Source organism: Hyaena hyaena, unplaced genomic scaffold (assembly GCF_003009895.1).
Source record: "Hyaena hyaena isolate Hyena2069 unplaced genomic scaffold, ASM300989v1 scaffold_846, whole genome shotgun sequence".
Lineage (NCBI taxonomy): Eukaryota > Metazoa > Chordata > Mammalia > Carnivora > Hyaenidae > Hyaena > Hyaena hyaena.
Window position 1 is genome coordinate 687,111 of NW_024081478.1, and position 17,157 is coordinate 704,267.

At 37.2% G+C, this 17,157-nt stretch overlaps 1 protein-coding gene across 3 annotated transcripts in view; it reads left to right on the forward strand.

Moving 5' to 3' along the window:
* The first annotated feature begins 1,158 nt into the window (after positions 1–1,158).
* YTHDC1 (YTH domain containing 1) overlaps positions 1,159–17,157 on the forward strand; it is a 35,547-nt gene continuing 19,548 nt past the window's right edge. For 2 of the 3 annotated variants that reach the window (XM_039219883.1, XM_039219884.1), the window contains exons 1-5: positions 1,160–1,524; positions 10,659–10,760; positions 11,383–11,714; positions 11,836–12,307; positions 16,885–16,974. In XM_039219883.1, the coding sequence (XP_039075814.1) occupies positions 1,497–1,524; positions 10,659–10,760; positions 11,383–11,714; positions 11,836–12,307; positions 16,885–16,974 (1,024 nt within the window). In that variant the 5' untranslated portion in view covers positions 1,160–1,496. Of the gene's footprint in view, positions 1,525–10,658; positions 10,761–11,382; positions 11,715–11,835; positions 12,308–16,884; positions 16,975–17,157 lie in introns of all 3 variants that reach the window. The other variant, XM_039219885.1, reaches the window with a different exon arrangement.

The window sequence follows — 17,157 nt, forward strand, 5'->3', positions numbered from 1 at the left end:
TGTGTGTACTCATGTATTCAAATTAGTACCTAATATAAGGTCCAAGGTGTTAGTTTCTCAGAGCTGCTGTAACAAAACTGGATGGCTTAAAACAATAGAAATGTATTCTCACATATCTGGAGGCTAGAAATCGGAATCAATGGATTGACAGGGTTATGACCCTTCTGAAAACTGTAGAAGAAGAAATACTGTCCTATTTACCCTTGATTCCTAAGCATCTGACGATAGATAGCTGGGTTTTATATTTAGTGTTTTTCTTTCCATTCCCCCTCCACCCCCTCCATAAGCCCTCTTTAAACTCTTCCCATGGACTTTTCTCAATTTGTTACAACGGCCATCAAGAACCAAAACGCTAGACTGTCTTTCTTTGAACACGCTGTTTGTTTTTATATAACAATGTTACCGTTTTCGCTCCAAATTTCCTTACCCCGTAAACTCCGTTACGGACCAGAGAAGCAAAAAGACATTTTCAGTCCTATGGACGATGAACTTTATGCAAGTTTCCTTGCAGATTTTACCACATTATGCAGTCAAGTAATTTTTGGTCACTTCTGTAGTTTCAATTTCTCAATACTCTGAATCAACTGTGTACCGCAGCGCCTCAATAAACGCCTAAATCAAATTTGTTATTACATGAATTACAAAGCTATACTAAAGCACAATAGAACTAATTTCCCCCAATTAACAGCAAAACTAGTAGGCTTTTGTGACGAGTCAGCGGGTTGCATCCTGCGCTGCCTTTGGCTAACCCTAGGGCGCCAACTGAGAAAGTCTATTGGGCACCAAAAGTACAAAGTGGTGGCTGTAAAGGGACCCGCCCAGACTTATCCTAAGTCTCGGATTTCCAGAATTATGAGTTCCGCGTAACAGCCAGAAACACCTTTTGTCCTCGGGAATGTCCGTCAGTAGGCTTTCAGGTGAGAAAACAGCGCCCCCAGGGTGTACGCATCGCTGCACGGTACCCAATACACCGTAACTTCGGCGATAGAAAGGAAGACTCAAGCCGGGGACATCCGGGCTGTGGGAGACGTAGCGACGTGCTGACGTTATCACGTTTCCCTTGCACCGACCCCCCCCCTTGCCCCCCGGCTTCCCCGCCCCTCTCCGCACTGTGACGGTCCCAGGGAGGAACGAAGCGTAAACAGCGCAGGGCATTTCGGGAGCGGGATTGTTTCAAGCAGGAAGCAGGCTCCATTTTAGCGCCGCCCGCCGTCGCCATCTGTTTCCCTTCCCTCCCCCTACCCCGTCCCGTCCCTAAGCCGCAACGGGAAGGGTAGGCCTAGGGCGCCAGAGGCTGGAGTGAAAGGAGAAAAGGGAGAAAGGGAAGAAGCGAAGAGAAAAAGGGTGAGTTGAGAAAGGTGAGCGGTAGGCCAAGGTGCGAAGCGCGCAGCCCAGCGGACGGACTGACGGACGTGCCCGTGCTACGGCTGCCGCGGCTGCGGCGCCCGCGCGAGTCGCGTCGAAGCGGCGGCGGCGGCGGAAACAGGAGGGGAGCAATGGCGGCCGACAGCCGGGAGGAGAAAGGTTAGTGCGGAGAAAGGTGACGGGCGGAGGCGACGCTCGGGAGTGGGTCGATGGAGCCGTGGTCGTCGTTGCGGGGTGGGGGTTGGGGAGGTTAGCCTGCCCCGCGCGGAGCCGATCCATCCCAACCGAGACACTTGGACCCGCTGGAAGAGACTAGGCCTGCTCTTGCGTCCTCGGTCTCCGTACGACCTAGCACTTCATCTCTCCTGGGTTTGTTTTGTTTTTGTTTTTGATCTTAATTCTTTTTTTTTTTTTTTCCCGTTCTGCAGTCCTGGGCGCGGCTAAGAGGGCCTGTTCTTAGTGGCAGGCCCTTGGGTTTATTTCCTGGTAGGATTATGCGGATGTAATGCGTATTTTCAGAACGACCCTTTCTTTTAGGCAAAATTTCGAAAATCCTTAATGCCACAATCAAAGCTGGTAGTCTAGTAAGTGAGCATATTTAAGAAGTGATACAGGTGGGTTAGTAATTTCGAGAAATATCTACAAGTAATTTGCGTCTCTTCCTGTTAACTATTAGGCAAAGTGACAAGAATTGCCCCTCTGGTTCCTCGAACACTTATTGTGGAAATCATGATGTTTGAAGCGATAATTGTATGACTTAGACATAGCAAAGAGAAAAAAAATCCTAGTCACTGTTTTGCTGGAAACACGTTGTGTTAGCTCCCAGAAGGTACAACCAGGAACAAATGGGTGTAATTTATAGAGAGCTGGAGGAATAATACAGTTCCAGCAAACATAGGAAAAACTGATGTTGGTAGAAAGGGATGTCACGTCTTTTGAAATACCGACCTACCAGGTGCTACAGATGTTTATGTATATCCTGGATCAATACCTGTCTGGAGAGTGGTCTAGTTTAGATGCTGCTTTTAGAGTCTTTTCTAACCTTAAGATTATCATGATAGTTTTGGGAAGGTTCTAGTTAATAAAAATATGGCGCTGCTGCTACCCATATCTCACAGATCTACTCTTCTGTGAGGCTGATCAACTTAGGGTGGGGATTTGTTAAATGTATTCTAGAGTCAGGTTACATTAGGCCCTGATGTCTCTAATTTTTTTCCTTAAGAGAAAGACCAGTCTTCATGCTTCATTAAGCTTCTTAGGATAGGGACAGGCTTGAGAAGTGGAGTGTGTGGGAGTATGTTTAAGAAATTGGGGCTCTCTTAAACCAGTTCAGTCATTAGGTTGTAGTAGTTTGACCTTTTATTAAGTCTTAAAAAATGCACCCCTTTGAGAGGTACGAAAAGAATGTGAAGGTCAGGTTGCAAGGTATTAGTGACAAAAAGAAACTACATTTAATTGGTAGTAAATTAAGTTATTAAAATAGATGATTTCAGTCAGTAAGAATTAATTGAGTCGACATTTGATTGTATCAGAATGTAATCTGTGAGCTGTCTGTTGGAGTGAGTGGTGGCAGTGATGGTAAGGTAAACCAAATACAAAATGAGTGAAAGTCCGTACTTCTCAACAATTCATCATTAAAATGAACACAGTTGATAGAGTAGACACAGTAAAGCACATAGTGAAAGAAAAGTAGCTAGTTTTTTAAGTTTATTTATTTATTTTGAGAGAGAGAAAGAATCCCAAATAGGCTCTGCACTATCATTCAGTGCAGAGCCCAAAGCATTGGTGGATCTCACGAACCATGAGATCATGACCTGAGCCGAAATCAAGAGTTGGATGCTTAACCAGCTGAACCACCCAGGTGCCCTGAAAGTAGGTGATGTTTAAAAAATTGTTTTAGAAATGGATTTAGTGATGAAAGTTCTTAAGAACATGTAATACCACCTATTAGCAATACTTAGGATAGTTGTCCAACTTTTGAAAGCACTCACATTTGTGTGGTTTTTAAAAATTTAATTCCCATTAGTTGAGTTTATATCTGTTTTAAAATCTCTGATAGAAGTGCTTAATCTTTACAGATTAGATCAAAGATTGTCTCTAGTTTACTGGAAAAGCTAGCAAATCTAAAACTTGCTGGAATTGTTTATTTAATTTTGTAATGGGAAGATTTCCAGAATAATTCATTTGACAGATAAGGAAACTGAGTTCCAGGGTGTCTCACTTAACTTGATCATTGTCACACAGCTAGAATATTCATAGCTGGAGTTAGAATATCTAATTCACTCTTCCTTCTCAATCTTCTGGAAGGAAAAGTGGGAAATGAAATATTTGTCAGTAGTTATCTTAGTGAAACATTATGAAATTATAAAAGTAAGCCCTTTAAGAATCTTAGACTTGTCTCAGGCCTTAAGTGATTTCATGAATGATGTAAAATCTTGATGAAAAATGAATTTAAATTGCAGACGTTTGCTGTTAGTCACAGAACAGAAGACTTGGTTATGGAGTTGTTGGATTATTGGGCTTTGCACATTGGCTGTGTGATAAACATTCACTTCTGTAATACCCATACTTAGAAGCTGAAGCCTAAATAACGGATGAATTGCCAACTCTTTCTGATTCCTGTGGTGATTATTTGTCCAAAAGGTGGATTTGAACGATACTAATACTAGTTTTTCTATATGAGGAATGCAAATCTTTTCTATTTTAAATACCTTGTATACGTTTTATTCCTTAAGGTCTTAGGAAGGTCTGTCTGAAAAACAGTGTAAAAATGTAATATATCCAAAATGGGGAAAGTGAGTTACCACTTTCATAAGTAACATGTTTTTCTACATTACGGAGTGGAAAGCTCCGCGAGGGCCAGGAGTATGTCTGTCTGGTTCACCAAGTTTTTGGTGTTCAGTAATCATGACTCAGTGCCTTGAAAAAATGACTTGCAAGGTTGAACTTGGTTCATAAGTGACCATGAGACATTTACCTCTACTATCCAAAGCTAAGGATTTTGTCAGTTTAAATTGTGTGTGTATACACACAGTCACACAGGCAAGAACATATAAATATGTACACACAGTTATATATACAAACACACATTTTATGAACATACGTTAGCTCTCCTTATAGTGAGTCCTTAGAAAAAAATTTATTTTTGTGGTCCACTTTAGTTAGGGCTTTAGAAAGCAGAATATGTATTTGATAATCGTGTATTTGTTTTACTCATAATAGAATTAGGATAAAAAATGTAAAATACTCTCCTTAAACTTCAGATTGTATGCTTATACTTAGAGCAGAAAATTTGGATGTGATGGGAAATGCAAGTCTCTATACTTCATTTAGAGGAATGACAGTTTTGAATGAGGCTGGTCTAATGTAAAATGTAACAGAAGAGGTTCCAGGAAATTTTGCTTCCTTGTCAAAGCCCACTGAAACTATATTAAATGAATTAAAATGTACTTTGGAGTTCTGTGTTGTAAAAGGAAATGTGTAGTATACTTAACCGCACAGGTTTCTTTAAATACTCTAGGTCTTTGTTTAGGACCTTCAAATAAATAGTACTTTGTATCTCCTGTTCCAGAAGCTTCCAGGCCCAAAACAATGGGCTTTTTACTCAGATAGAGGTTAATTTTCTACACTGATATCCCTGGAGTTAAGGCTTGTGACCTTCCTGGGCCAGGAATTTTTAGATTAAAGTGTAATTCTGTTATAATGGAAAGAGCACTAAATTTGTATGCATAGTTCTGAGATTTTAGTCCTGTCATTTCAATTCTGTGGGCTGCATTCTGGAATTCTTGTTATATATCTAAACTTCTGGCAGTTAAAGTACTTGAAAGCCAGTTAGATTTCCAATTTCCAATGATTATGTAAAACAAACTGGGGTGCCTGGGTGGCTGTGTTGGTTGCGTTTCTGGTTCTTGATTTCAGCTTGGGTCAAGATCTGTCTCTCATTGGGCTCTGTGCTGACCATGTGACGCTTGCTTTTGGGATTCTCTCTCCACCTCTCTCAGGCCCTTCCTCATGCACACCTGTGGGTACTCGCTCATTTACATGCTCACTCATGTGCTCTCAAAATAAATAAATAAATAAATCCCCCAATAAAACAATAAAAAAGGTCTTTTTGTAGTCCTAACATCTTGACAGGTTTTGAACAGGCTTTAAAACAATGATTGTTTTTACTTTCTTCTTTTCCTCCTATAACTCTGGAAAACTCAGTTTGCTAATAGTTTGCAGTGATAACTAAGATTTTGCTTTGTACTAGTGATGATAATGAAGTTCGTATACATCATACATTGTGAATGCAAAACATTCACAGATGATTTCACTTCCACAGAGGAGTTAAGCTAGCACTACACTGCTTTGTTTCTGAGGCAATGTTTAGGTCCCTCAGTTCTAAATGAAAATCTGAGTTTGGGAATCCTTGAAAATTTGAAAGATCTGACAACATGGTGCTTGAATTTTCAAGGCAGTTAATCAGCTAGAATTGAGTAGGATTGTCCTTACTGTTTCTACTCTTTCACAAAGTATCCTGCATACTGTATTTATTTGCAGTTATTTAACATTGTTATTCATGAGTTGCAGGCTTATATGGAGTCAGGCAGATAAAATACTTGTTGAATAGTTAATGGTAGGCATTAGGTTAAACAAAAGTAAAAGAGCAAGCACGGCTGTGTGCAGGCAGTATTTGTAAATACACATATTTATCAGGCATAAGCCCAGATTTGTCTCTTTGAAACCCTTGACATGTTATTACCTCTCAGTGTCTTAACAGAAGACTATCAGGACTGCTTCAGCAGGTTGCTTTCAGGTGAGAATCTGGGTTTTTAATGACCAAAATAGTCCTTTTAAAAATGGCAAGGTCTGGATTTTTGCAATCCATCCTTAAGGTTTTCAAAACTGTGTCCAATAGCTAGATTCATATATACTGTTAGGGTATAACGTTTGGGTGGATTTGAATTTTAGCTGTAAATAGAAATACTATTTAATGAGTAATTTCATTTAATTTGAGCTAATTCACTGTGACAAAATTCATTCTGTTGTGAATGAAACCTTAAACAGTTTTTGAGTTTTTAAAATAACTTGGGAAAAAATACTGTATTCTTTATGTAGATTTATCAAAAAACAGTGTGAAATGCTTTATATCATAGAAATATATACTAGGGTTATATTTGTAGTACATGAATTGTGTGTTCATAGAACTCTTCTTAATGACATTTACTAAACTTTGTTAATTTTACTATTAATATTCTTCGGTTGGGGTGCTGCTGTCAAGCTGCTAAGAGGGAATTGAATGTATATGAATATTTATACAGTATTAGTGTATAATTTTAGGAAAAAGAGTGACTGAAAACTCTTTATTAAAAAATTATTTATTAAAAATTTTAAAATAAAAATAAATTTACTTAGGTAGTTTAAAGGTCATGCTGGAGAATAATTAGAATTATTTTTTCCTGAAAAGGATATGCCAGTGACGATTAGTCTTCAGCAGTAGTAGCTTTTGAGAATATTTAAATAATCTTCACTTTCTTTATAATTAGTTCATTTTTGGGGTATCTGTGTGGCACAGTCAGTTAAGCATCTGACTCTTGGTTTTGGCTTAGGTCATAAACTCATGGTTTGAGAGTTCAAGCTCCATGTTGGGCTCTGCTGCTTGGGATTCTCTCTCTTCTCTCTCTCTGTCTCTGTCTCTTTCTCTCCGCCCCTTCCTCACATTCGTGTGTGTTCTCTCTCTCTCTCTTTCAAAATAAATAAACATTTAAAAAATAATAACATGAAGGGGCTCCTGGGTGGCTTAGTGGTTGAGGGCCCTCTTCGGCTCAGGTTATGATCTTGTGGTTAACGAATTCAAGCCCCTCATCTGGCTCTGTGCTGACTGCTCAGAGCCTGGAGCCTACTTCAGAGTCTGTCTCCCTCTCTGTTTGCCCCTTCCTGCTCATGCTCTGTCTCTCTCTGTCTCAAAAATAAATAAATAAAATAAATAAATAAAATGTCCTTTATATTAGGGGTTGGCAAACTTTTTGTAAAGGGTCAGATAGTAAATAACATTTATGGCTGTATGGGCCACAGAAGGGTTTTTCACATATTCTTTTTTGTCCACCTCCCTTTTAAAAAACAACCTTTAAGATGCAGAAACCATTCTTATTCTTACCTTGCTGGTTAAAAAACAAGCCATAGGCTGAATTTGTTCTGCAGGCCTTAGTTTGCCAATGTTATGATAAAACTACAGTTAGGTTATTGGTGTCATGGAGTATAATACAGGTAAATATTTGTAGACCATCAAGCGAGGATGTAGTGTTTGATCCTAAAGTATATTTCAAGATGGTATAATGTCAGTCACACAGAGCTTTCTGGTGCATTAATTGAAATTAATCTACTGCACATAACTTTTTAATAATATTTTGCAATTTTGTTGTTCCCTTATACTTTGTTTAAAGGTTTTTCTACTACTCCCCAATCTAATTTAACTCTAGATTTAGAAAACCTGAACTGTAGGCTTGTACCCCCATGTTTCTAGACAAGTGAATTTGGTCACCTGGCATTTTTGAGCTTCTATTTCTTTATCTCTGAAGTAATGGATGATAAAACAAAGATATGACTTTGGTGAGTCATATATGTTTATATGATAAGTGAAAGTGATAAAATGTTTAAAAAGAAAAAAGAAACATTGGTTAATATTTGTCATGTTAAAAATTTGTAGCTGCTTTTTAAAACTGCAACCAGTCTCTACATTTGATTAGTAATTATTTGTTAAGGCTTTTTAAAACAATAATGACCTTTTTTTAAATAGATAAACTATGATCTAAACATGCCTGAAATTTATATTGATTTAAATTAACCTGTGCAGTTCATTCTTTGTTAGGTTTAGCACATGTAAAGTGTATAATTTAAGTTGAATGTTCAGGCTTTTGGGTTGATAAGTCTACTATGGAGCTGGTGATTTCATGAGAAGATTGGTGTAGCACTGTATTTACTTAATTGCCTATTTCATTGTGACAACTTTTTCTTTAAATTATAGAAGTACAGTTAATTCTGTGGACATCTGTTGGACCCAATATTTTACTGACTAGAGAGCTAGAAGTGAAGATAAAAATTCATATGGTATATATATTTTAGGAAAACAGTAAAGTATACTCTTAACCACCCAGAGAAAGCAATTGCCATACCATTCCAGGCAAATGTAATTTTTGATGTTCTTAAACAGCAACTGTGTTTGACTCCAAGTACTGAGAAGGTGTTACCTTTTCCTGTATCCTGTGTAACCTTGCTTTCTTTCCTAGCCTGCCTACATTATATTTTAGTTCTCTTCGGTCTCTGATTTCTTTTCCTCTTTAGAGATATTTTAGTCGTATTTAAGTTGTTAATAGACCTCAGGTCAGTTAACCCTTGCTATATATAAAAAAAATTACCTTGCTATGCTTTTTTTTTTAATGTAAAAAAATGTTTATTTTAGAGAGCACACGTGTGCACATGGGTGTGTGGGGGAGGGGCACAGAGTATCCAAAGTGAGTTCTCTGCTGACCAAGAGCCCTCTGTGGGGCTCTGGATGTGGGGCTCCAGCTGTGAGATTATGACCTGAGAGGAAGTTGGACACAGCCGACTGAGCCATCCAGGTGTTCCCCGCTTGCTGTACTTTTGAATGGGCTTTGCTTTTTGGCTGGAGCCATAAATGTAATTGTCCTAGCCTATCAATACATTCCCCTTTACCACACCTTATAAATTTGGAAAGATATTTTTGGCACCAGAATACTTAAGTGTTCAAAGCATTTACCGTTAACTTTAGTGTATTATTTTTAAAAATAATCAATTTAAAGTAGTATTTGCATGTATTTCTTAGAACTTACCTTGTCCTCTTGTACATGGTGGGGATGCAGTGACAAAACTAAGTTGTAGGTTTTCACGATCGTTTAGTGTGTCTCTTGACCGAACAGGTTATACTTTTCATAATTGATACCAGCAGTTTCAAACCTTTTTGATTCTGTAGCACATCAATACTCTTTTACTTTTAATGTTATTTTGACTTACTTTGGACAAGATAGATCTATGAATACTACAAATTTTTTTTTTTCAACTACATTCCACAGTTACTAATGTTTTACCACACTGTTGTTGAATTCATTCTCCCTTCTCTCATCTCTCTGTGTATATATATGTGGATATTTGCATATGCAGACACACTTTTTTCCTGAACTGTTTGTCAGTTTTAGACGTGGTGCTTCTTTGTCCCTAAATACTTGAGCATGTATTTCCTAAGAAAAACAATTTTCTTTTACTTAACTATAGTAGTATCAAAATCAGGAAATTAACAGTGATACTATAATCTACAGACCTTATTTAAATTTCTCTAGTTTTCCAGTCATGTGCCTTATTCAGTTATCATGTCTTTATAGTGTCTTTTTATACAGAGTAGTTTTTTAGTGGAGCGGTATTAGTGGAGTGGTATTTTTTCATGACCCTTTGTTTCGGTTTGATGTTTCCTTAAGTATAGGCTCAGAGTTTGCATTTCTTAAAAATTTTTTTAAAATTTTCTTTTCTTTTCTTTCTTTTTTTTTTTTTTGAGAGAAAGAATGAGCAGGGGAGAGGAAGACAGAGAGGGAGACACAGAATCTGAAGCAGGCTCTGAGCTGTCCGCACAGACCCTGATGCGGGGCTCAAATCTCATGGACCTCAAGATCATGACCTAAGTCAAAGTCAGATGCTTAACTGACTTAGCTACCCAGGCGCCCCCAGAGTTTGTATTTTGGATGGGAATATCACAGAATTGTTGTTTCATTCTAGTGTATCATGCTAGGAGATCTGCAATATTGATTTGACCCAGTGTTGGTGATGTTAATTTTGGTTAAGTTGGAATCTGCCAGGTTTCTCCACTGTAAATTTTTTTTTCTTGGTAATCACTAAGTATGTTGTGAAGAGTAGTAATACTTGTTACCAAGTAACACTTGGTAAGTGTGTGTTTATGTTACAAACAAGTATTTCTCTTCTAATTTTTTATGCATGTTTTAAAGCGGTTACAAAATTGAAAATTAGAAGATGAGGTACAGATATAGAAGTTCTTAGCATTTCCTCCTTGTACTCCAGTGTGTCCTTTCATACCTTATGGGGAAGGTGTTCACTACTCTGGCTTTGTAGACCAGAGTTCTGCATCATGTCCTTTATCTTTATGGTTTTATAGAATTACTGTTATGTCTTGATCCTGAAATAAAAGATCTTGACGGTTATGTATCATATTTATGTAGACCCAACATAGTCAAAGATACATGCTTAAAGGTAATGATTTTTCTCTATTTTTAATGTCCTGCTTTCAGATGGAGAACTTAATGTTCTAGATGATATTTTGACTGAAGTACCAGAACAGGATGATGAACTGTATAATCCAGAGAGTGAACAAGATAAAAACGAGAAAAAGGGTATGTAATAGTTTAAATTTTTTTGCTAAAATAAGATGTTTTTAATTAAAAATTTTTAAAAATGTTTATTTTGGGGGGGGGGGGAGTGAGCAGGGGAGGGGCAGAGAGAGGAAGAGAGAAGGATCCAAGCAGGTTCTGCATTGTCTGCTCAGAGCCTGACATGGATTCAAACTCAAGAACTGTGAGGTCATGACCTGAACTGTGATCGTGCCCTGAGCCAAAATTAAGAGTCAGATGTTTACCCAACTGAGCCACCCTGGTGCCCCTAAAACCTTTGAATAGAGATTTAATTTATTAAGAAAGTGACTTCGCGTTTGCTCTTGTTCCTTGGGTCAGTTAACACCAAAAGTGCAGTTATAACAAATTGTGGTATCCAATTCAATATGAATAAAAGTAATCTATTTCTTCTGAAACATGTGAAATTTCTCAAATACATGAATTTATTCCAGCATTTGTAAATTATGGTTTCTTTATGATTAACTTTGCAGTAAAAATATTTCAGAAGACATTTTGAAGATATGAGCCCCTTTTTTCTCTCTGATATATATTATCTGTTAATCTTTGGTGAAATAAATAGCATACATAAAACACTTATGTGTTTTCTTTAAATTGTATTTTTAAGGATCAAAAAGAAAAAGTGACCGAATGGAATCTACTGACATCAAGCGACAAAAGCCTTCTATTCATTCAAGACAGTTGATTTCTAAGCCATTGAGCTCATCTGTCAGCAATAACAAAAGAATAGTTAGTACAAAGGGAAAGTCAGTTGCAGAGTATAAAAATGAGGAATATCAAAGATCTGAAAGAAGCAAGCGTTTAGAAGCTGATCGGAAGATTCGTTTGTCAACCAGCAGTGCTTCTAGAGAACCTTACAAGAGTCAAGCTGAAAAAACTTGTCTCCGGAAAAGGGATCCTGAAAGGAGGACCAAATCCCCTACACCAGATGGTTCTGAGGTAGTAATTGTTATTGCAGATGTAAAACAGAAAGCAATTCTTTTTGAGGCTTTAGAACTATATATTCAGTCTGACCTTATCTGTTATATGACTGCTGATTCCCTTTTTCTTTAAACATCAGAGAATTGGGCTTGAAGTGGATAGACGTGCAAGCAGATCCAGCCAGTCTTCTAAGGAAGAAGTTAACTCTGAAGAATATGGCTCTGACCATGAGACTGGCAGCAGTGGTTCTTCTGATGAGCAAGGCAACAACACTGAGAATGAGGAGGAAGGGGTGGAAGATGTAGAAGAAGACGAAGAGGTAGAAGAAGATGCAGAGGAAGATGAAGAAGTGGATGAAGATGGAGAAGAGGAGGAGGAGGAGGAGGAGGAGGAAGAAGAGGAGGAAGAGGAGGAGGAGGAGGAGGAGGAGGAAGAAGAGGAGGAAGAGGAGGAGGAGGAGGAGGAGGAAGAAGAATATGAACAGGATGAGAGAGACCAGAAGGAAGAGGGAAATGATTATGACACTCGAAGTGAAGCTAGCGACTCTGATTCTGAATCTGTTTCCTTCACAGATGGATCTGTCAGATCTGGTTCAGGCACAGATGGGTCAGGTACTACTACTTGTATGTATGTTTGTCTTAAAACAAAATTGACCTGATTTTATTTTTCAACATGTTTCAATTATAAAATATTTTGAGATGTGGGGTGTTAATAAGATTGTCTTACAATTTTTTTTACAATTATATGCCTTTGAGTATTAGAAGTACATTTGAATAATACTTAATATATCTTAGTAACGTGTTTCCCAACTTCAGATTGTATTCCAAATGAATGAAGTCTGATCGTTTCACTATATGGAAATGTATTTCAGGTTTTAAGGTTACAAATTCTTAGGTTTTCATACTGGTCAGCAGTTTGTTTAAACACTGCTATCTGATCTACTTGATATTGACATGGAACCTGTCTGTTAGGTATTACAGTGTTTCCATGCCTGACGCCTCTTGATTTCTGTCATTTGGCAATGGAAATCAAAACAACTTTCGTTTTCTCTTGGGAGCACATACTGGTTTTCCAATTCTGTACCTGTGGATTGACGGACAATGGCAGGGTCTCCCCAAGACTAAGTGTAGAAGTACAAGAGGTGGAGAGTAAAAGTGTAAGATTCTTGTGAGGAGATTTGTTAAGAATTGTCTTGGGTTATTCCTTCAGTACTACTTGTCCTACCACTTTACCCCTATCTGATCAATGAGATGTAAACATAGGAATGGTAGGTAGTTGTAGTCGACCATCTTTTGGAGGAAGATTCAGAATACAACAAGGAGAGAGAGGTCAGGGTACTTAAAAGAACTCTTATCACTATATGAAGGTTACACATACTGTCATGCTGTCTTATGTCAAAGCACACCCAGATCTGCTATATATACTAAATGAACTAAACTTTGGAATATAAGAGAAATTCTATTCTTTTGTTACTGTAGGATAGTTACAACTTTATTATTAGTAGAATTTTGTTATTTTAATAGTACATTGTTAGTAGATCACATTCTTAAAATTGTATAGGCGATAGAGCAAATGGCCAGCTATTTTCTAGTGATTGGCAACTGAAGTGCTTTCAACCTTTTGCTAACTGGAGTTCTAGGTTTGGGAATTTAGACAAGATTTTAAGAGGCTTGAAGAGTTAGACTGAATAGATGGGTAGTTGAGTTTGATGTAAAAATTTGTAGAATCTTATTTTTTAAATGTTTATTTTTTAGAGAGAGAGACAGAAGCACGCATGTGCGGGGTAGGGGCAGAGAAGAAGCACAGGATCTGAAATAGGCTCCAGGGAACTCAAACACTGTGAGGTCATGACCTCAGCTCAATTCGGACACTCAACTGACTGAGCCACCCAGGCGCCCCAAAATTTGTAGAATCTTTAATTCTATTCTCCCGTTAAACTTTTTGCAAACTGATGAGATGATGTATTTAAAAAAATTTTTTTAATAATTTATTTTTGAGACAGAGCATGAGTGGAGGAGGGGCAGAGAGAGAGACATGGAATCTGAAACAGGCTCCAGGCTCTAGGCTCTGAGCTGCCAGAACAGAACCCCATGCAGGGCTCAAACCCAGGAGCTGTGAGATAATGACCTGAGCCGAAGTCGGACGCATAACTGACTGAGCCACCCAGGCACCCTGAGATGATGTTTTTTTTTGTAATTTGTAATAATGGATGGAGAATAAAAAGTGCATTGACTGACAATATGAATGAATCTTTGTTCACTTATTGTGATGAATATAAGGAACATCCATGGCGTAGAGGATATTTTATTATAGCCATCTTTGATATCCATGTTATGAGCAATAGTTCTTGTTTGTCTTATTTAAGTCAAAGGTGATTTATTTAAATTGGGTAGGGCTTGAAACAATCTGCATTTTTTTTTTTAATTTTTAATATTTATTTTTAGAGAAAGAGCGTGAGCAAGGGGAGGGGAAAGGCGGGGAGAGAGAGAGAAGGGTTCTGTGTCAGCATGGAGCCTCACACAGGGCTCAGTTTCACGAACTGAGATCATGACCTGAACTGAAATCAAGAGTTGGATGCTTAACCGACTGAGCCACCCAGACACCCCAAAACAATCTGCCATTTTAACAAGCTCTTAGATGCTGCTGATAACTGTATCAAGGTACTTAATAATATTTCATGTTTTTGTGGAGAAGATGCTTCATCTTAAATGGTAAACAATAGTTTCATGAACCTTGATATCAAAACTATTTGTAGAAGAGGCTTATTGTTTTAAAAGAGATACCTGGAATTCTTACTTCGCTTATTAAAGGGAACTGTTGTCCTTGGAAAGATCCCTTATGTGGGACATGTTTCAGAGACTATTTAGTGTGCAGGAAGTTACTATTTTTTTTTTTTTTATCATGGAGTAGTTTCTCATAATGTGTGAAAGAAAAATGGGGGTGGATTTGGAACTGCTTAATTAGGAGATGTCTATTTTTAAACATGTGATCACAGTTTAGGTCTGTGTCGTGAGTTTTCTAGATGCTAGTTTATTTTACCTTATTTTTTATCAGAATCTTCAGTAACTTCTTTATAAAAGTGATATTTGGTGGTATTAAAGGTTTATTAGTTCATTGTTCTTCTGGCCTAAGAATAATAGTTGAGAGAGGAGATCATAAACTCTTCAGAGTAGTGGGAGTTATTTCCAATGGCATTTATTTTAAAAATAAAAAGTTCAAAAGCTTTCTCTTAAAGTAACAGTTGGGCAAGATCTTAACTCTGCTTCTTTTTTTTTCCTGTATCAGTGAGATACTTTTAACCATTTGAAGCGGTTTTTAAGCAGCAACAAGAGGTGTATTATCATTAATGATCAATTTATAATGCTTAGACTACTATATATTCAAAGAGAAATAGTGATAAGAAACATGCTAGAATTTTTAAATAAAAATTTAACAAGGGTTTACTTTATAATCTCTGTGAATTTCCTATTCATTGATTCACCGAATTGGGTTTCTGCTGAGTGCCAGGCAGTATGTAAGAATGTATTCAGTGAACAAAACAGACATGTGTTGGATTTGACAAAACCTCCTGTTTCTCATCTATTTGGGTGAGATTTTCAATCATTTTATACTAAAAAGCTTCAGTGTGTTCAGTTGAGGTCTTCTAGTTGGCCTTGAGGGAAAGGGTTCTTAAAACTTTTGAAAGTGGGGTATCATTTAAAGCAAGCAAGCAGGCACACCAGCTTGGAAATAAATGCTTTTATCTATAGCTGGTTATTTGATATACCATTATGCCCCAATGGGTTACTAGCTTTAAATGGGCTTGGCTTTGTAATTGTGCTTAGATGTGCTGCTTTGCTCTTCTCTTTCAGGCCTCTGTTGGGAAAATCAGTGTCACTCACAAGCTTATTGTTATGTCTATTTGGAGAGGCAGTTAGCAGAACATAAAAAACAGAAAGATGCTTAAACTAAAAGAAAAGGAGTTTCAAATGTCTTTGGGATTTTCCATCCCCAGACTAGTTAGATCTAGAATCCCCATTCAGTAGTAAAATACTTTTTCTGTTTGTTTGCTCCTAAGAAGAGAGCTTAGGGCTTAATACTTTCAAGTTATAGAGGACTTGCATTTTAACTACGTTCTGTACCCAGGAACTGTGGGACCCTGGTCATGTTGCTTAACCATTCCTCTTTTCTGTTTCCTTTTCAATAAATGAGAATAATGGCCTTAAGTATTTCATGAGTTTGTTATGAGGATTAAGGAGATAATTTAGCTAAATCTTTTTAAATAGGTAACTCTTTATAGTCATTCTGTAATAGAAAATGTTATGCAGAATCATCGATTGTTTTTCCGCTATTCTCATACAAATAAATTTGTGCCTTTCTCTCCGTATATATTCTTTCTTATTTCCTAGCAGGAAAGAAAAGGAGCTTATAATGGTTTAATTAAAATACCAATAGACAGAGATAGGAGAGCCTAATTCCATTTTAGGTCTTTGTTTTTAAGCTTTTAAAGTTCTAAATTAAACTTAAAATGGTTCTTAAGTGACAGGTATTGTAAATCTTTTCTGTCCATTGAAGATTCCTAGCTTTTTAGTACAAATACATAGGCTGTCAGTAAGATTTTAGGAATAAACTTTAAATTGAATTTGAAAAGAAGAAGAGTAATCCAAGAGGGAAGTGGTCAAGAAGAATGAAATTGAAGACACAAGCAAGCAGTGGCAATCAGAAGAAGAATCACTAACTTTCTCTAGTGTATTATTAATTATTTTACGTTGAAGCTTTGGGTTCTCAGGTTCATCAGACACCTAAGAATCAGAGTTGGAATTGTAATGAAGAATGATAGTACACTTTTTAGAAAGAGACTTGGAACAGTGGTACCTGATACATAGAAAGAAATAGTATATTTTACTTAAATAAAAGTTATGTTTACAGATTTCCCCCCCTCTTGGAAAACTTTATTCAAGACTACCTTTATATATAGAATAAGTAGTTCTCAGTTATGGCCATGTGTTTTTAATTTAAGTTGGCGGGAGACACGTTTCTGTGTTTGAACAGTATCTTTGAAGTGGAACACCTTCTGAGGAAATTGAGGGATCAGGGGAGAGATTAGCAATGACTATTAGAGACGGTGCAGAAATCAGGCACATTATATGTTCTTGTTTGAGTATCTGTCTTGTAATGTTTTTAAAAATTTCATTCGAATTCTTTTTAGATGAGAAAAAGAAGGAAAGGAAGAGAGCTAGAGGCATCTCTCCAATTGTTTTTGATAGAAGTGGAAGCTCTGCATCAGAGTCCTATGCAGGTATCCTCATTTTACTTTTACTTGTGGTCACAGCTGACTGATTCCGATGTAATTTGCTGTAGAAAGTATGAAGGCTGTAGTTTAGTGTGAACTTGTTGATGTTCATTAGTATTGATTTTTGGCATGTTCAGTGTAATAATTCTAGAGGAAACTAAGCTTTTTCTTATTATTTTAATCCTGTTC